At 39.9% G+C, this 20,540-nt stretch overlaps 1 protein-coding gene across 6 annotated transcripts in view; it reads left to right on the top strand.

The window, feature by feature from the left end:
• The window catches only part of LOC143039895 (glycerol kinase 5), a 474,671-nt gene that overhangs the window by 377,416 nt on the left and 76,715 nt on the right, over positions 1-20,540 (top strand). For 5 of the 6 annotated variants that reach the window (XR_012967672.1, XM_076210228.1, XM_076210230.1 and 2 more), the window contains one exon: positions 16,210-16,314. The exons of the other annotated variant lie outside the window; for it this stretch is intronic. Coding sequence is in view for 4 of the 5 variants with exons in the window: in XM_076210228.1 (XP_076066343.1) it covers positions 16,210-16,314 (105 nt within the window). In the remaining variant the exon portion in view is untranslated. The remainder of the gene's footprint in view (positions 1-16,209; positions 16,315-20,540) is intronic. 6 annotated transcript variants of the gene reach the window in all.

The raw sequence follows: 20,540 nt of genomic DNA, 5'->3' as shown, positions 1-20,540 counted from the left end.
ACAATGTATTTGCTATCATCAACTCTCTTTCAAGACACATCTCCACCATCAATTCTCCACTACGATTTTTGCCTCGAACTTCATACTTCCCAATCACTCCGTCAATTGGTTCATTTCCTACCCTAACATTTAGGTCTCCCAATACAACTACATTGACATTTCTCCCTAATTCCTCTATGCACTCATTCCCCCCCGAGGCCCAGTACTTTGATGTAGTGAGGGGGCTTCCATGTAGCAAGGACGGGCTGAGCTGTGCCAGCCAGGTGCAACCATACTGGAGAGGTCAGCCCTAAGCTACCAGATGAAAACTGAGCCAAAAGTTTTTGTTTTGTTTTTTTGGGGGGAGGGGTAGTGAATAGATACAGGGTCCCTCACCCTTTTCCTTTGTGAATTCCTGTATCCCTACCCTTCATATTTGCTACCCTACTCTCCTTTTTCACCATCGTTCTCTAATACTTGTTAAGGAAGGTTCTGGTATCTTGGTGCCTCCCAAGCTACATGTCTAAACCCAGTCAAGTGGGGATGTATACCGCAAGGTCACTACTCCCTGCGAGGGCCGAAAGCCCACCAACTGGGGAATGCATGTTTGTGAGGTAGGTACTAGGCTGCTGACTTCCTTTCTCCCTATCCAGTACACATGCAGAGTGACTACGCCGGACCCATCCTAAATGGGACAAAGTCTCTAACCCACCTCCGAGGCCCTGCATGTGTAAATAGTCGTTTCTGGAACTTCACGACTCTGCAAAGACTTTTCTTTTATTGCTTGAGGCATCAGGCAACTGCAGTATCTTCTTCTATGCATTTATCTTTCTTTCCTAATATATGGTGTGGCCTCATAAATATACACGATCATGGCGACTTTTCAAACTGAATATTCTAAACCTCCACCACTACCTGATCCTCCTACTAAACCCCCCGATCCCTCTCCTAATATTGTCTATCCTAATGTTGACGCTATTGACTCAGCAAAAGTAAAACCCCCAGTTGATGACTCCGGCTTGAAAAAGGACTTTGGTAAAAATACTAAGACTTCATTGACAGATAATTCTGTAGCCCAGAAACTTACAATTAGAATGGATTCTGAAATGATGAAAACATCTTTAGATACTCAGAAACCAATAAATAGCTCAAATACTGCCCCTAATAGTCATAGAATCTTACATCTAAAATATGTCTCTCTTGATAAGAGTTATACAGACTTATATGAAAAGTTCCGTAAATTTGGACAAATTAAAGAGATCAGGGTTAAACTAACTGACAACTTTAAAGCTTGGCTAGTCTGGATCTCATTTCTTTCTAATCAGGATGCAGCTGCTGCCTGCTTGGATTATAATAATTGCAATGAAAATGAATCTTCGGCCCAACTTTTTGCTAGAGTGCCACCTAACCTGGATATCTTTTATCCAGAAAACCCGGTAGAGGAAAGGAAGGAAAGTGTGCAGAGGCCTCCTAATCCAGCTAAGTGGCTTATTATCACTCTTGCAAAGGAACATGCTAACTTGTTCGAATTTCGAAGATTCTTGAAGAGTCACCTTGGCTCTGGTAATTTGACTAACTCGCAGGTATCACGATTTGGAAGAAATTCCTTCTTAATTCATGTAAAATCTTATGAACAAGCTGCCATGGTGCTCAACTTGAAACAGAAATTGGACATTAACCCCTTCCATACGGTGCCGCACACGTAGGCGTCATGGACTTAGATCTCGGTGGCAGCAGCCAATGCCAGCCGTACGACGTGTCGTAATAATACTCGCATCATAAAATATAGTCACCGCTTATATCGATCGTTCTCTCTTCACCCGTGAAATTTTGAAACCATAGAAAATGCGATTACAAAAGAATTAGAAAGAATGTCATTATAGAGGGGCGACTACAATAAATATAATCAAGACGCCGATATGGCAGCCTCGCGAATACACTCGCTCCCCATGACGCCTACGTGTGCGGCACCGCATGGAAGGGGTTAAGGAAGTTAAACCCCACTATACCTTTAGTCATGCCAAAGGGGTAATTTTTAATAGATTTGTATGACTTGAGGAAGAAGAAATTTTAGAAATGTGCCCAACTAATGTTTGGAAGGTTGCTAAAATCCCTCGTTCTTCTATGATTATCCTAAGATTTTGTGGTGAAGATCTACCTCATTATGTAGAGATAGAAAAAGAGATTGTTTATGTGAAGCAGTTTAAGCCCTGTCCCCTTCAGTGCTTTAACTGCTATGGTTTTGGCCATCCTTTCCGCAGATGTGCAAGGGACAAACTATGTTTGATATGTGCTCAGCCTGAACAGGGGTATTGTTCCCGCCCAACAGTTTGTATAAATTGTAAAGAAGAGCATGATGCCAGAAATAAGAACTGTGTAATTTATAAGAAGGAACAGGAAATACTACTAAAAGCTCATGCAGAACATATAAGTGTAGGACATGCTAAAAGACTATTAAGTAATTCCAAAAGATACAGTGATGTTGTTAAAACAAATAGTAAATAACAAATATGAATGGTTCTGTTAACACTGAACCCAAGCCTCTGTGTAAAATTGTTACTATGAAATCTAATCGTCTTTCTTCTTCTCAACTAGGAATTTCTAATACTTCTGAACCCTCCTCTGCGGAGGTTTCCTCACCCCTTGTTGAAGGGGTGTCCCCTGCCCCATCTGGAGGGGCACCTAAGGTTTCTATTGTAGAAACCTCACAGGCTTCTTCTAATGAAGCCTCCTCTCAGGCAATCTCTCTTCCAGACCTGGGGGACTCCCCAGTAGAGGGCTTGCTGACTAGTGTGCCTCACTCGGTAGAGGTGCACAGAAGCAATGAGGATCAACCAAATGCTGAACCCAAGCCTCAACGTGACAGAGTCACTACTAGACCTAATCGTTCTGCTCCACAACTTGGAAATTGTAGTACTCCTCAACCCTCCTCTGCGGAGGTTCTCCCATCCCCAGTTGAGGGAATGTCTCCTGCCCCATTTAGAGAGGCACCTAAAGTTCCCATTGCTGAAACCCCACAGGGTTCCTCTAATAAAGCCTCCTCTCGATCAGTCAACCTTCCAAACTTGGGGGGCTCCCCAATAAAGGGATCACAGACTGATGTGCCTCACTCAGTTGAGGTGCACAGAAGCAAAGCTATGGAGTCTGAAGCTGTGCGCAGTAAAAGACTCCACAGTCCACCCTCATCTCCATCTTCTTCTCCAATTCACGATAAGCAATCTAAGAAAGGAACTAATAACCCAGACTCTACATCGTCGGTCGGACCATTGTCAGAGAGGAGGATGCCACCCGCGAAAGCAAAGAAATTAGAAAAGAACCCATCTTGTAGACCCTCTCTCTCCCAGACTTCTCTTGCCAGACCAGTAGAACCAAAAAAGAAAAAGAAAACAGTATAATCTCCATAATTCAATGGAATATTCAAGGTTTTAATTCTCATCGAGAGCAGGTTTGGATTCTCTTTAAAGAACATGATGTGTCTGCTATTTGTCTCCAAGAAACTATGCTTGGCGATTTATCCCCTAGTGTTGGACTTAATTATAAATTTTACAGATCTCCTATGATTGGGGGCCGTGCCCATGGAGGTACTGGTATCATTGTTAAGAAATCTGTAAACCACAGAAGTGTCCACCTACATTCGGTGTTGCAGGCTTGTGCAGTACAAATCTTTACCACTAAATGGATCACTTTATGTTCTTTGTATTTGGAACCTGAACTGGAAGATCGACTTGTAGACATATAACCACCCCCGCCAGTTTGAGTTAAATGACGTACAATCTTTGGTTGACCAGCTCCCTGAGCCTTTTATTTTAATGGGTGACTTTAACGCCAAGCATCCTCTATGGGGTGAATCAAGGTGTGACCCCTGGGGCAATATAATTGAAGAATTTATTGATAATAACGATGTCATTTTGATGAATGACTGTTCCAAAACTAGGTTTGATGTCTTTCACAACTCAAGTTCTGCTATAGACCTAACTATTTGTTCATCATCCTTAAGATTAGACTACAGTTGGTCAATAGATGAAGATCTACATGGTAGCGACCACTGGCCTATCCATATCAAATATTTAAAGAACACTCCCTCCTCTTGCTTACCTAAATGGAAGACAGGAGAGGCTAATTGGGAATTATTTAGGAGATCCACAGAGATTAATCATAAGACTAGTGATTTTTGTAGTAACTGATGCATATGATTATCTGGTAGACATCATACTTTCTGGTGCTTTCTCATCCATTCATAGGACAGCTGGTAAACCTCAACGCCCAGTAGTCCCCTGGTGGAACGATGAATGTGCTTTAAGCAGAAAGATTACAAGAACTTATAAGAGATATCGGAGATACCCTTGTTTAGTCAATAAGATAACATACAGAAGAGCTTGAGCAAAGCAGAAGAAACTCTTCAAGAAAGCAAGGAGGGAATCCTTCATTAAATATATTAGCGAATTGAAATATGACTCTTCCCCTACCTTAGTATGGAATAGGATTCGAAAATTACAAGGAAAGTTTACTCCATCTCCTTTACCCATTCTGAAGATAAATGACTCTTTTATATCAGATACAAAAGAAGTAGCAGAGGCTTTTGGAAGACATTATGCTGATATTTCAAGTCCACTACATTATTCACATGATTTCAGAAGAATTAGAGCCAAGACCACAATTATTCCTCCTACCAATATGAACTCGGAGGCATATAATCTTCTTTTCACCTTGGATGAAATGGATCATGCTTTATCTTTATCCTCCCCAACCTCTCCTGGAGAGGATGACATTCTTTATTCCATGGTTGGTCACTTATCCATATCGTCGAAGAAATTCCTTTTAAATGTGCTGAACAAATTTTGGTCTTCTGGGTCTTCTCCTAAATCTTGGAAGACTTCAATTATCATAGGAATCTTAAAGGCAGGAAAAGACTCTCATGACCCACAAAGTTACAGACCTATTGCTCTCACTAGCTGCATTTGTAAGATCTATGAAAGAATGGTTAATATGCGTTTAGTTTGGTTTTTGGAATCTAAAAATCTATCTAACCGACAGTTTGGATTTAGAAGAAATAAGTGCACTCTGGACCCCTTACTTTTTATCACTCGTGAGATTCAGAATACCTTTGCAATTCAGAACTCGAGCATTGCTGTGTTTTTTGACTTGAAAAATGCCTACGATACTACCTGGCGGGGAGGCATTCTGAAGCAAGTTGCAGAGTGGGGTATCGGGGTAATATGTTCAATTGTTTAAAGGACTTCTTGTCTGACCGTTATCTAAAAGTCAAAGTGGGCTCTTCTTTCCCTTCTGCATATCTTCAAGAGGAAGGGATTCCCCAAGGAAGTGTTCTGAGTCCTACACTCTTCAGCATAGCCATTAATAGTTTGTTAAAACAAGTTCCCGCAGGGGTTCATGGATTGGCTTATGCTAATGACTTCGCTATTGTGTGCAGCAAATCGACAACATTAGAAGCAGGCCAAAAGATTCAAGAGGTTATTAACTTAGCAACAGCATGGGCTAACAGCAGGGACTTCAGATTCTCTGCTGAAAAAACAAAAACCATAAGGTTTTCCAGACTAAGACGCAAGGAAGAGATACCAACACTATTCTTAGAGGGTGTCATATTACCATATGAAAATCAAGTAAAATACTTGGGTCTGGTTTTGGACAAAAGGTTGACATTCACTCATCACATAAACGAGGTTGTATACACTGTTAAACAGCGACTTAATATACTAAAGGTAGTGTCTTGTTTCAACTGGGGAGCAGATTGTATAATTTTAATAAGGCTTTACCAAACATTGTGCCTTAGCAAAATGGATTATGGATGTCAAATTTATGGATCGGCATGTAAAACTTCATTAAAGAAGCTTGATATAGTCCACAATATGGCTTTGCGGATCTGTTCGGGAGCCTATAGAACATCTCCAGTGGATAGCTTGTATGTGGGCGCAGGAGTTCCTCCCCTCTATATTCGCAGGGAGGAATTAAGCCTTAGATATATATCTCGTGTCTTGACATCAAAACAGAATCCAAACTTCAAATATGTAAAGCAGCTGGTAGACAGAGCTCCAAGGAAAAGTACTCTGCCGAAACCTTTAGAAGTGAGATGTGAAGTTGGGACAGAGAAGGTAGGACTTGTTCCTAATACAATTGCTGAGATCACGCCTCCCAAATTCCCTCCTTGGAACCGATGCCCCACTGAAATATGTCCTCTTAAAAACAAGAAAAATAGAACTGTTGTAGAGCTAAAAAGCGAATTTTTAGAACATTTATCAGTACATGCTGATTCAATTTGTATTTATACAGATGGATCAAAATCCCAAGATGGTGTTGGTTGTGCTGTTGTAACTGATAGCACAGTTTTAAAGAGAAAGTTGCCTCATTTTAGCTCTGTTTTTACTGCTGAACTGCTGGCAGTCAGCAATGCCCTCAAATTTGTTTTTAATTCTGTTCCATGTAATAAGAACGTCGTTATTTTCACAGACTCCATGAGCATTGTATCCTCTCTAAATACATTATTACCTCGTCACTTTTTAATCCAAGAAATACAGGACTGGTTGATTCTCATTAACAACAGAAAGAAAATAAAAGTAAACTTTTGCTGGGTGCCGTCCCATGTGGGTATCACTGGAAATGAACAGGCCGATGCTGCAGCCAAAGCCGCCACTAGGCTCAACCATATAACAGACCAAAAGATCCTACATACAGACTTCAAACAAGTAATTCATCGTTATACAATGGAAAAGTGGCAAGAACAATGGACAAGGCTGGACGGTAGTTACAAGTTAAAAGAGATTCACCCCTTGGTGAACCCTTGGAAGTGTCCTTCTTTGGACAGAAGGTCAAGTATTGTTCTAACAAGATTGAGAATTGGCCATTCCTACATTACCCATAAATTTTTTATGGCAAATGGAGCAGAAAGGCTGGCCCCCCAATGTCCCACTTGCCAAGTAGTTTTTACAATAAAACATTTTAATTCAGTGCCCTGCATTCTCTAATAAGCACAGGGCAATTTTTTTTAACAAATTTATCTTTTGAACAAATTTTAGGGGAGGAAGCTCATGTGAAGAATGTTTTAAAGTTTTTGAAAGACATTGGTTTATTTTATGAAATTTAAGATTGTGCATATGAGTAGCTTGTGAGTGTATGTTGTTGTGATGTGTTTTTGTGAATGTTTATTGTTTTTACTGTTTTACTTGAATTTTTATCTATATGAGATAAATATGCGCTGAATGGCCTACCGACTCCGGCGCTCGGCCTTCGAGCCAAAAAAATTCAGAAATCAATCTATGCACTCATTTATATCTACCCAAAATGCCTCCCTTTCCTCTACGTTTTTCTCACTACCAGGCCCATACGCACTTACAAAAACCCACATCTCCTTTCCCAGCTTCACCTTCATCCACATCAACCTTGATGACGCCTTCCACTCCACTACCCGCTTACTTATCTCTTCACTTACTAGTATAGCCACCCCTTCTCTCCCTTGTCCCCTCTTCACTCCTGAGTACCTCCCAGCTATACTCTCAAACTCACAGTTGCCCTTTCCTTTCATTTTAGTTTCGCTCAAAGCCAGTACATCCATCTTCTCACAAACATACTGCCTATCTTTTCCCTTTTACTCTCATCTGTACCACATCCACGCACATTAAAAGACCCAAACCTTAGGGTACTGGTTGGAATTCTTCTAGACCCTCTTATGACTTTACTTTCTTTTCTTAGGAATGTCCCCTTTTGGGGCTACAGGTAGTAGGACTCCTAATCCCATCCCCCGTCCCTTTTTTGTTGCCTTTTACGACTCAAGTGGAAATACTTGGTGGCAGTATTCTTTTCCCCCACCACAGGGTAGGTAGGCGAAAAAAGGAAATGAATATTCAGAGAAATGGTACAGGACAGTAACAAGGGGTTGGGGGACAGCATAACGGAGTACGCCTTCGTTAACTCGGACCCTGATAACTTGGATATTGGATAAGGAGGACCGTGACCGAGAATACAAATGTTTGCCCTCAAAGGCTTACAAGCAGCCATTTTATGGACGCCAATATTTTGTTTTTTACTCAATAGGTGGGGTGCAGTCATTCTAAATTTTGGCAGTATTCCAAAACTTGCTGTGGTTATATCAAGTTGTTGAAGTTCTCATCTCCATTTTTCTTCAGTATTTTCTTGCAGAATGCCTGGAAGAGGTGCAGCCAATGCTCAAAAGCTTGTGACTATCAGTGACCCAGAAACTTGAACTGGAGCTACTGTGAAAAGTGTTTGTGAAGAGTATGGGGTGAAGAAACAAACTGTGTCAGACATTTGGAAAGCTAAAGATAAACTCCTAGCCTTTTCTTTAAAGTACAATGTGACAGAAGGCTGTGAAAATTCTTCTCTTGGAAATAGAAAAAGGATGCGAGTTTCTTATTTACTTACTTCTTACTTCTGCTCCCAGGTAGGCTTACAGCCTGTCAGTCGGGCCAGCACACTTCTCCAGATTGTCCTCTCAAAGCTTCCCTCTTCTCTCAAATCCTCTATTTTTCCTAATCCATTTGCCTCTAGGATTTCTTGAATGCCATCTTTCCATCTTTTCTTCGGTCTACCTCTAGATCTGCTACCTTCTGGTCTCCAGTTCCATCATGTGCGAGTTTCTAAGGATGGAAATTTGGAAGAAGTGGTAACGAAATGGTTTGTGCAGCAACGATTATGCGGTGTAAAAGTTTTTGGGATTGCTATTCAAGATGCTGTTTAAAAGTTGGCTAGACATATGGGAATTAATTATTTTACTGTTAGTGATGGATGGTTATGGTGCTTCAGAAATAGGCATGGGCTTTGTGATAAAGTGTTGCATGGGGAAGCAGGCAGTGTGTCAGTCGAAGATATTGAGCATTCTAGGCAGAAGTTAAATAAGCTGATCAAAGATGAGGGGCTTTTAACCTCTCAAATTTACAATGCAGATGAAAGTGGTCTTTTTTGGCATTGTATCCCAAAAAATATGCAGGCATATAGAAATGAAAAAGAAATTCATGGGGAGAAAATAAGTAAAGAAAGAGAGTGGCTAGAAGAAACTGAAGGTGACCCTGGCCATAATGTTATGACAGATGAAGAAATAGCTGAAGAAGTTCTTAACCACTTCACTCCGGGACTTAAATCTCGCGGGCAGCATCCAATGCCAGCCGTACGACGTGTCGTAATAATACTCGCATCATAAAATATAGTTACCGCTTATATCGATCATTCTCTCTTTCACCCGTGAATTTTGAAAACCATAGAGAATGTGATTAAGGGCAGATTAGGGAGAATGTCAAAATGCATGGGCGACTACAATAAATATAATCAAGACGCCAATATGGCAGCGTCGTGAATCCACTTGCTCCTCATGACGCCCATGTGTGCGGCACCATATGGTAGGGGTTAACCTCTTCACTCCGGGGCACATAGCATGTCTGGCAGCATTAGCTGCCAGACGTGCGATGTTGCATCATAATAATCGCATTATAAAAAATAAAGTCAGTGCTCAATCGTTCATTCTCTTTCACCCGTGAATTTTGATAACCATAGAAAATATGATGAAGCCAGTTTAGAGAGAATGGAGGTTACGTAGGTACGACTATAATAAATATAATCAAGACGCTAACGTCGGCATCATCGCGTACCCACTTGCTCCTCATGCCGCCTATGTAGGCGTCACCGTATGGAAGTGGTTAAAGGTGACACAGTACAAGAGGAAGATGATGAAGGAAATTATTCGGATGTTTGAATTCCCAAGCTTTCAGTGGTTCGAGGAGCCCTTGACACTATCATAACATACATTGATTTAACTGCAGATGAGGAAAGCAACCGGTATTACCCGCATTTAAGATATTTGAGTGATATGATCATTCGGAGGCAACACAGACAAAGAAAGCAATTGAAAATTAATTATTTTTTCAAGCTAGTTGTTACAGCTACAGAGTCAGACTCTCCTCAAGCATCATCCAGCTTTCAGTCTCCTGACTCTCCTCAGCCATCTACAAGTGGATTTCACTCTTCTGATGAGTAATTGTTTTGTAAAAAACTGTTTTTGAATTGTTCTTTAATTCTTTTTAATTGTTCTTAGTTATTCTTTAACCCCTTCAGTACGAGCCAAAATCTCGCGGGCAGCATTAGCTGCCAGACGTGCGATGTTGCATCATAATACTCGCATTATAAAAAATAAAGTCACTGCTGTATTAATCGTTTTCTATTTCACCCGTGAATTTTGATAACCATAGAAAATATGATGAAGCCAGTTTACAGAGTATGGGGGTCACACAGGTTCAACTACAAAAAATATAATCAAGACGCCGACTTCGGCATCCTCGCGTACCCACTTGCTCCTCATGGTGCCTACGTAGGCGTCACCGTATGGAAGGGGTTAATGTATGGTACATAGCAAAAAAAAAAGTGTGAATTTGCAATGGTTATTTCTAAATTTGCTATTTATAGAAGTATTTCTTCGTTTGTTCTTAAATGCAAAAATAAATTCAGTAAATATAAGAATTTAATGCTTAATGCATAAATAGATAATTATTTGCATAAATAAAATCTCAATGAAGTGATAACCATTCGTTTCATATACGTCTTTTGTTTATTTGTTTATGCTATGTGATCAGCTGTATGGTCGCTCTACCTTACAAATTGATGATAGCCTTCATCATGTTTTGGTTTTCATAAAAACAAAAACAAAACAAATAAATCTGATTTAGTGTACAGTGTTTGCATGTTATGAAGGTAAGGTAAAACAAAATAGCCTTGGTAATAATAACTGATATCTGTACAGGTATTTCTATTTGAGTCTTTCATTTGTTTACTAGGCTAGGCTAGCCTAGGGGCTATAGGCCATCTGTTAATTCGGACAATCGGCATAGTCGGACACCCTTCCCCCCCATGTAGTCCAACTTAACGAGGGTCTACTGTATATGTATGTATGTATATATATATATATATATATATATATATGTGTGTGTGTGTGTATAATATATATATATATATATATATATACACACACACATATATATATGTGTGTGTATGTACCTAGTTGTATTTTATGGGATGAGAGCTATGCTCATAATGACCCGTTTTCGTATCTCTCCACATCCAGTTTATTCTTAAATGCCTTATCCATCTACTTTTGATAATTCTTTCACAAATTTTTGCTATCCTGCTTGTTAGAGAGACTGGTCTATAGTTTGTAGGGTCTTCTTTGTTTCTCCCTTTATATATAGGTACTATATTTGGTCTTCTCCAATCCTCTGGAACTTTTCCTTCTTTCAAGGAACTGTTTATTATGCTATGTATTTTGTCTGTTAGTTTATTTCTGCATTCTCTCAAAATCCAGTTTTCTATTTCATCTGGTCCATGCAATTTTCTGACATCAAGATTATTCAAGTGTTTCATTATTTCATTCCTTGTTCTATTTCTTTCATAGGGGGGACTTTCTCCTCCCATTCGATATCACTAGGTTGTATGTTCTCCCTTGTAAACACTGATTTAAAATGCTTGTTCATAATTTCTGCCATTTCTATTTCCTCTGTATATTCAACTCCTTGTCATAGTTTCTCTAAATCTTGTTTGTTTTTCACTTTGTTATTTACAAATCTGTAAAATAGTTTTGGTTGATCTTTACGTTTTTCTATGACATCTTTTTCATATTTTCTTTTGTCATCTCTGCACACTTGTACATATTCATTTCTATAACTAGTATATATTTTCAAATTTTCAGGTCATTTGTCTTTTTTCCATTTTGTCCAAGCTTTGTCTCTTTTGTCTTTTAACTCCTTACAACTTTTGTTGTACCAGCACTTTGCATATCCTTTTTCTTGCTTTTGTCTTGGAACATACTTTTCCACTCCTTTATAAAAAAAATTCAAAATATTCCATTTCTCTTCCACTGTTGTTTCTTCTTTGTATATTCTTTCCCAGTCTTCTTTTTGAAAGAATTCTCAAATTTAAAAAAAAAAATAAAAAATAAAAAATAAAAAAAATCATGCATCAATCTTCCTTTTCTATATTGTTAATTTCTTTATATGTATTTTTCCTCATTTAGTTCCATTTCAACCAATATGTGGTCACTTTTACTTATTGGTGTCTTATATTCAATCTTTTCCACTATTTCAGGTTCTGATGTGATTATTAGGTCCAGTCTCGATGGTTCTTCATTTCTATACCTAGTGTTCTCTTGAATCCATTGCGTCATTGTGTGGTCAGTAATCATTTCAAGTAGTACATTTCCCCATGAGTCTTCTCCGCCCTTTACGGTCATCTCTTCCCTGCAGACTTCTTTACAATTAAAGTCACCCATTATAACTATTCTTCCTCCATCTTCCATTATCTTATTAAATGTTATCCTTGTATCTTCTAACATACTTTTATTTTCTCTCTCATCCCATGAGGCTGTTTTAGGAGGCACATAATTTATTACAAACTTTCTGCTCTTCCTATCTTTGTCTTTCACTTCCATCATAATCATCTCTACTCTATTTTTTCCATATGTGACATTCCTCACATTTATATCCTTCTTAGTCAGGAACATAACTCCACCCCCTTGTTTTACCTCTATGTTCCTAATCCAATAATTATATGCATCATGTCCTACACTGTTGGGTGGTAGTGGATCTTTCAATTATGTCTCCACAATTCCCATTATATCCAGTTCTTTTTCTTTCAGGTAATTATTCAGTTCGTTCAAGCCTGTTATTAAGCCATCTATATTTGTGTAAGACATTTTCAATTTTCTTCTACTTCCATTGTGTTTTCTGTTCCCCTTCCGTTTTTCTCTGCTATGTACCATTTTCTCACTTTCATATTCACTACTCTCCAATAGAATTTCTCTTTTTCTGTCTCTGTTCTTTTCTCATTTTTTTTTCCTTAGCTGCTTGTCTTTTTGCTTTCTCATCCTCTCTTTCCTCTTTATTCATTTCTCTTTTTATCCATATCTGTTTAACCCTTTAATCTCAGATGACATGATGAAAGAAGGACATACTTTGAAATCTAAAAATATATATATATATATACATATATATATATCTAATTGTTTATAGCAAGGGCCAGCATGAAGAATATGAAAGCATTTCAGTGTCTCTCATGACTACAGAGGAAAAAACTATACATATGTATAGGTTTTTTATAAAGTACATTACCATATCCGGTTTTTCGTATCTACACAACAAGCGGCTGGCATGAATGAGTTGATTGGGTTAAAATGTTCACTGTTTGCTAGTTTCCCTGTTTTTGCTAAGATATTCTCTGCTGTTGTTTGTGACCTGAATTTGATCTTAACCCCTTCCATACGGTGCCGCACATGTAGGCGTCATGAGGATCAAGTGGATTCGCGACGCTGCCATATCGGCGTCTTGATTATATTTATTGTAGTCGCCCCTGTGTTTTTACATTCTCCCAAATGCGCCCTGAATCCCATTCTCTGTGGTTTTCAAAATTCGCGGGTGAAAGAGAGAACGATCGATATAAGCGGTGACTATATTTTATGATGCGAATATTATTACGACACGTCATACGGCTGGCATTGGCTGCTGCCCGCGAGATTTAAGTCCCGTACTGAAGGGGTTAATTGATCTGGTCTTATCTGTATTGCATTTCCCAAGTCTATATATTTCTTCTATTTATTTTCCTGTTCCTGTTCCATCTTCTTGAACTACTTCCAATATCTTATTTACTTTCTCCTTCTCCTTTATTCTTGTAGTCCAATTTGTATTCTACCCAATCGGACAAAGCAATTAACACCAAGAATGAGTACACAAAAAGTGGTGATTTCAAAGTCAAACCATTGCTAGTGTATCATTCTGATAATCCAAGAGTTTTCAAAAGAAATAATGTTATGAAAAGTAAATTGCCTATAATGTGGCAAGCTAATACGAAGGCTTGGGTGACAAGACAATTTTTTATAGAATGGATTCAGGAAGTTTTTGCCCCAAGTGTTAGAAGATACTTTTATGAAAAAAATTGCCACTAAAATGCCTTCTCATGTTGTATAATGCTCCTGCTCACCCTCCAGGTTTGGAGGATGACTTAGTTGAGTCAGATTTTAGGTCAAATTCCTGACACCTAACACAACACCTCTAATCCAACCTATTATTCAATAGGTCATAGCTAACTTTAAGAAACGTTACACTAAAGCTGTGTTTCGTAAGTGTTTCCAAGTTACTAATGACACTCGGTTAACTTTGAGAGAATTTTGGAAAGATTATTTCAATATCCTGAGTTGTGTTAATCTTATTGATAATGCATGGAACCAAGTGAGTACTAGAACCATGAATTCAGCATGGTGGAACCTTTGGCCAGGCTGTGTACCAGAGAGAGACTTTGAGGGGTTTGAAACTGCTGGATCTGCTGCTGCTGTTGAGGATAATGCTATTGTTGAAGAGATTGTTTCTATGGGAAAAAGTATGGGCTTGGAGGTTGACAGTGAAGATATTGAAGAGCTGGTGGAAGACCATAATACTGAGCTTACCACTGAAGAGCTTGTACACCTTCAAAATAAACAGCAAAAGAAATTGGCTGAGGAACAGTCTTCTTCTGAGGAGGAAAGAATTGAAGACATGTCAAGTTCTTTAATGAAAGAAATTTGTGCTAAATGGGGTGATGTTCAAAATTTTGTAGAAAAATGACACCCAGACACTGTGGTAGCACATAGAGTAGTAAATCTTTTCAATGACCTATGTCATGTCACATTTCGGAAAAAATTTACAGTGCAGGCTAAAACGACAAACATTGGAAAGGGTTTTAGTGAAAAAAAAAGGAAAGAAACCCATGGAAAGATTTACCTGAGCCAAAGAGAAGAGAAGAAATACCTGAACAAGAATCACCAGAAGTTTTTATGGAAGGGGATTCCCCTTCCAAACAATAACTCGCCCCTTTCCCTCCCTCATCTCCATCCACCTATGCCATCACATTGCAGCCAAAAGGGTACAGTACATACATTACACAATAACTGTACAGTGTTGCTTTGTCATTAAATTTACTTCTGTTATTTTTTTTTTTATTTGCGCTTCTATGTTTTATCTATTATATATATAAAGTGTAATGAGGTAAATAAGTATTCATCTGGCACTTGGGAACAAACTAATCTCTTTTTACATTGTAATGGGAAAATATGATTCGGTTTTTGAACAATTTGGTTTAGAACAGATTTTTTTAGCTAATTATGTTCAAAAACAAAACCGAGGTTTGACTGTATGTACACATATAGAACTGTGGGGGATGATTGGGGCAGGGGTGTACATTTTAACCATTATGGTTGTGGATTTGTTATCTGTTTGGATTTGAATTGATTGGGTTTCAGTGGTGCTGTCTGTGGGAGGGAGGGAGGATTTGGTGGTGGTACTTGTGTCCACAAAACAGATAGATTGGTGGATCAGGGTAGTGAGTCTACCACTGTTGCTGTTAGTCCAGTCTTGCCTGATGGTGGTGAAATTATGAAATTAAGGTGTTTTTTGTGTCATATTTTTGTTTCTTGCAGAATGATAACATGTATGTGTTGTTTGAGAAAGTGAATTCATGTTTTTTGTGTTGATGCCATCAGTGTGTAAGATGTTGATGTTGTCTGTTCTGTACATGTAGGCTGCTGTATGGGGCTGGGGTTCAGGTGAGGGAAGATTAGAATCAGGATTAGGAGGAAGAGGAGTGGATGGGGAGAAGGATGGAGGGAAGGGGATGGCAAGGGTAGGGTTGTGGGTAATGGTGCAGTCTGGGGGCATAACGGTGGGAGTGAGGCTATGGGTGGGCATAGTCCAGGGGTTTGCATATTGTTTTATGTGAACAAGTGTTGTGTAAGTGAGGTGGGCCCAGTTTTTTCATGAATTGGACTGAACTGAGCCCCTTGTCTGTTGACTCAAGGTGATGGGTTTGGAGCATGTTGGATCATGTGCAGTTTATTATAGATCCAGGGTTGCTTTGTACATCTTTGGCTAATAGGAGAAGAGGGATGATTGTCACAGAGTCATTTCTCAGTGCAGAAAAAAGTTAAGTGTGAAGATGCATTATTGGAAAAAAAAGAGTTGTGGTACTCATCTGGGTAACCAAAGTTGCTTCCAGGGATGGGTGCCACCTGCATAAAAGTAGGTGGCAAGGGATTTCTTGTGGCTGTTTGGCATCCAACTCTTGGGGTCGGGGGGTGGGGGATAGTTCTACGACTTAGACATTGCCGCACCAAGACTTGTAGATAACTGTCAGTATGGCATGTCTAGTGTTTTGTTTCCACAGGTTATACTATACATTTTTAATTGTACCCTCCAGGAATTTATCCAGTGGTTGGTTGGTCAGATCAGCAGGGAGTAGTCTACTTTGCAGAAGGCTCCTCAAATGACAATGGATCCATTATTGAATGGGGAAAGAGCATTGGTAAGACATTTTTCTATTTCATAATTTTCAAGTTTCACACTCCATTTTTTTCCCCTTGACAGGTTATCTACTGTATAAGGGGAGAGAACCCCTTGGTATATGGATAAATAGTCTTTAATTTCCTCCTCCCTGCTGCTCTTTCCTTGCACTTTTCTCCCTCTCTTCCATCCTCATATTTCTCTCATAATTTGTTCCTTTTCTTAATCCTCCCTTTCTTTGTTCCCTCTCTTCTCCTGTCCTTCCTCTCACCTCCCTTGCTTCCTTCTCACCTCCCTTGCTTCCCTCTTTCCACCCTTCCTTCCCTGTCTTCTCCCTTCCTACACTTCCATCCCTTCCTTCCCTCTGTCCTTCCTTCTGTCTCTCTCCCTCCTCCTTTTCTTCCTTCTGTCCTCCCTTACCCCTCTCCACCTTTCACTCTTTCCACCCTTCCCTCTCTTCTCCCTTTCCTCTCTCCTTCTCTCCATCCTTCCCTCTCTCCTCCCTTTTTTCTCTCTCTTCCCTTCTTTCCCTCTTTTTTTCTTCCCTATATCATCATTTTCTCCCCTCTCCTTCCTTCCATTTCTCCTCCCTTCCTTCTTTCCATACTCCCATCCTTTCCTCTATCCTCCCACCCATCCCTCTCTCCTCCCTTTCCTCTCTCCTCCATTCCTTCCCTCTCTCTTCCCCCCTCACCTTCTCCCTCTCTACCAGCCTTCTGTCATGAACTAGCCTTTGTATTTGAGTTGATGCATCATCAGATCTAGGCCATGATCTGAACAGTTCCTGCAATCCAATGGCCAGGACAATAATTTGCCCTTTTTTTATATAGGATTAACAAAACTAGCACCAACTCTTTCCAAATGACATATGAGCAAAGACTGTCCAAATTAGAATTACCAACTCTGGAACAAAGAAGGAAAAGAGGAGACTTACTAACTATCTATAGAATAATGAAAGGAATGGAAATCTTAGATAAGAATGACTTATTGAAATGGGACATTGGAAAAACGAGAGGACAAGAAAAGAAACTAAAAAAAATGATTACAGAAAAGCTCTGAAAAAAAAACAGCTTCCCACACAGAGTGATACATACTTGTAACAAATTAGACAAAGAAACAGTGTGTGCAAACACTATTCAAGATTTTAAGAAAAAACTTGATGCCGAGAGATACAAAGATGGGTCACCACAAGCATAGCTCCCTTCCTGTATAATACAACTAGGTAAATACAACTAGGTGAATACCCTCTGTTCCTATCTTGCCATCTTTCATATAAAGTAGCCACTCTTTGCTGACTCCTGCTTTTTTTGTTTCTCATCTAATCCAACTCCATCCACACAGCAATTGCTATCTCCCTTCTTGCCTAATACTCCTTTCTCCTTTGTTTTGCTGTCATCCTTTTCTTGTCTCCAGTCTTGTGTGTCCCCTTTGTTTCCACTTCCTTTGGGGCAAGTTTCCATCCCATGACTGAAGGCTTCACAAGATAACATCTATTCTGATCCACATCCTTCATGTTTCTTTCTTCACACATTATTTCCTGCCTAGTTTGCTTGACTCCCACGTCCTGCCTGTAACTCATTTAGAGCATTCTTTGTGTCTTCTAGTAATTTGGAATGATCACTATCAGACCAGGCCTGTGTTTTTGGTGGCACATATACTACTACAAATTTTCTACTTTTCATATTATTTACAACTTTAATCATAGTTAATTCCACATTATATTTGCCTTCATTTGTTTTTGTCACATTTAAACCCTTTTTGGTCAATATCATGACTCCACCCCCCTGTTTATCCATTCTGTATTTTGCCCAATGGTTGTATAGACCTTGTTCCACCATACTTGTTGATAGAGGACCTTTCAGTTTTGTCTCTACAATTCCCATTATGTCAGGTTTCTCTATTTCCAGATAGTTGTTTAATTCATTAATTCCATATTTGTGTAACCCACTTTTAGTTTCATATTTTCTTCTCTTTTTTTATTTATGTTTCCATTTGTCTGATGTACCATTTTTTTCAGGTCTCGAATCCAGTACTCACCAAAAAAAAATCATTTTTTTCCCCATCTCCTTTCTTTTCTCATTTCTATCATTGGCTTCAATTCTGAGAGTCTTGTCTTTCTCTTTTTCCTCATCACTGATTTCCTTTTTTATCCATACATGTCTGAAGTTCTCACTGTTTGCTAGTTTAATAGGCCAGTCATTCTACGCCATTTTTGGGTCGAACCCACCACAAATTGCAATAGTAATGAAACATGCATTTTTCAATGTCAAATTTAGTGGAGAATGACATACTAAGAATCAAGGAAAATCGAAGCATTGGAACATTCCCAAATTTTGCAATCGTTAAGAGGTTTTAAGAGAAAATCTGCATAAAATTTTCAGTGTATATTCTAGACAAACAACATGTTACATTATGACACTGGCATTCACCTTAGCTAAATTAAGATGACCATGGCCAAGGATCAAGAGTTGAATGAACTGAGAGTCAAGTCTAATCATGTTGCCAAGACATCTCCATGTACCAGACCACATTGACAAATGTTTATTCATCTTCAGGACCAGCAAGAGCACATTCTTCTTCTGGATCACTTTCTGGTTCTGGCAAGGTCACATTAGAACAGTGAAGTCCTTTGCATTCACTGCAGGCAGAAGAGCATTCCAGGTTGTACTTGCGACAGCTGCATCGTTGGGTGCTGCAGTCTGTATTGCAGCCACAGTGGATGGCATCTAGCAGGTAATCTGGAGCAGGCTTCATCTCGGTCATAACGGGAACCATTCTCTCGTCACGGATAGCTCATCCCCAACCATTGGCATCCATGCCAACTCCTTGCCACTGCTGAACCTGAACATACACCCGTAGGCAATGTTGCTTTGCAGATGCTGATGTAGGGGGCAGGGTACGAGGCTCGACTCTGACAGTGCTTATTGAAACCTTCTGGCAGAAGCGTTGAAGCCTCAGTATGTCTAGTGTTTCCCCGGGCTGGCCATTGTACAAGCAAACCAGGGCATTCTCTCCAGCTGTCATGACATCCTCTTTCGACGCTCCAGGAGTGTTGAATGTTGCCAAAAGCCCAGAGAAATACGCACAGGAGTTCAGCTTCTTCAAAGCTGCTGATTTGCCAATTGAGTACAGTCTTGACGTGGTATCACAACCCAGGAGTCCATGTGCCACAAGAAGCTTGTCACACACATGGCGTCCAAGTGTCTTTTGTATTTGCTCGATATTCCAACATCTTGCTTGCCTCCTTAACGTCAGCTTAGGCTCAGGTCAGAAGAACAGGTTGTGTGATGTGGGCCCTGCACGACTACATAGGAGAACAAGAAGATCGGTGTCATTGCCAACTACCACGGTGTCCTTGGTTTTTGCACATGCAATGGCTGTCTCTACTATGAGGACATCTGCATCTGCCCTGGCATGAAGAACATCGTTGTGCTGCCGTTGAAGGTCATCACTCAGTAGATTGATGAAGCTTTGTTTATTTGTTTGGTTGGCAAGGAAGTCATCTTTCTTCATAGTACATACCATGTCCTTTGTGAAGTTGACAAGGGGACTGCTGTGAGATCGAACGCGCCTGCTGTGCGCTACATCTTTGGTGGAGGGTGCGCTCACATATCCATCAAACACTATGACAGCCAGCCTTACCATACCTGTCTCCAACATATCGTATGTAGTGACTGGAGATTCCTTCATAGGTCTCGCCAAAATTCCAAGGAATTCGGTGTAGCAGTGCCCCACCATCCAGAACATATTGCACATTCTGTGGCAGCACTGTGTTGCAAATGGCAAGGGGGAGTTGTTTCCAAATGGCCTCGGCTAGCGCTGGCTTGTCGGCCTCAAGCAGGATACAATGGTCTGAAACAGTGCTGGTGGGTAACTGCATAGTTCGTACTTGAAGACATCAGTGAGGTCATCACAGCGTGATCCTGCCGTACTCAGACGTTGGAACAACAGTTGTGGATCTATCAGAACAGATTCTTTGCCACTTTTCACTAATGAACGTGTGTCTAAAGTCACAACCTAATTTTTTTTCTTGAACATGTGATCAAGAACCTTTTTGCCAACCATTCCATCTAAGATCTTCCTGCCCACTGACGCTGCTTGGTCAGCATTGACCGAATCTCCAGCTGTGATGCCAGTGTCAATGCTTTGCAGAGTTGAATCGTTTCCAAAGGGATCCTTTGATGACAGGTAGCCAATGAGTTTGTGCGTGTCATCTGTGTCCCGTGCTTGTCGAGCTGCTCTTTGTTC

The sequence above is a fragment of the Oratosquilla oratoria genome, chromosome 27, assembly GCF_046742065.1.
Source record: "Oratosquilla oratoria isolate Oo_2021 chromosome 27, ASM4674206v1, whole genome shotgun sequence".
NCBI lineage: Eukaryota > Metazoa > Arthropoda > Malacostraca > Stomatopoda > Squillidae > Oratosquilla > Oratosquilla oratoria.
Note: the sequence above shows the minus strand (reverse complement) of the source record. Positions and strands in the feature narration are given on the sequence as shown.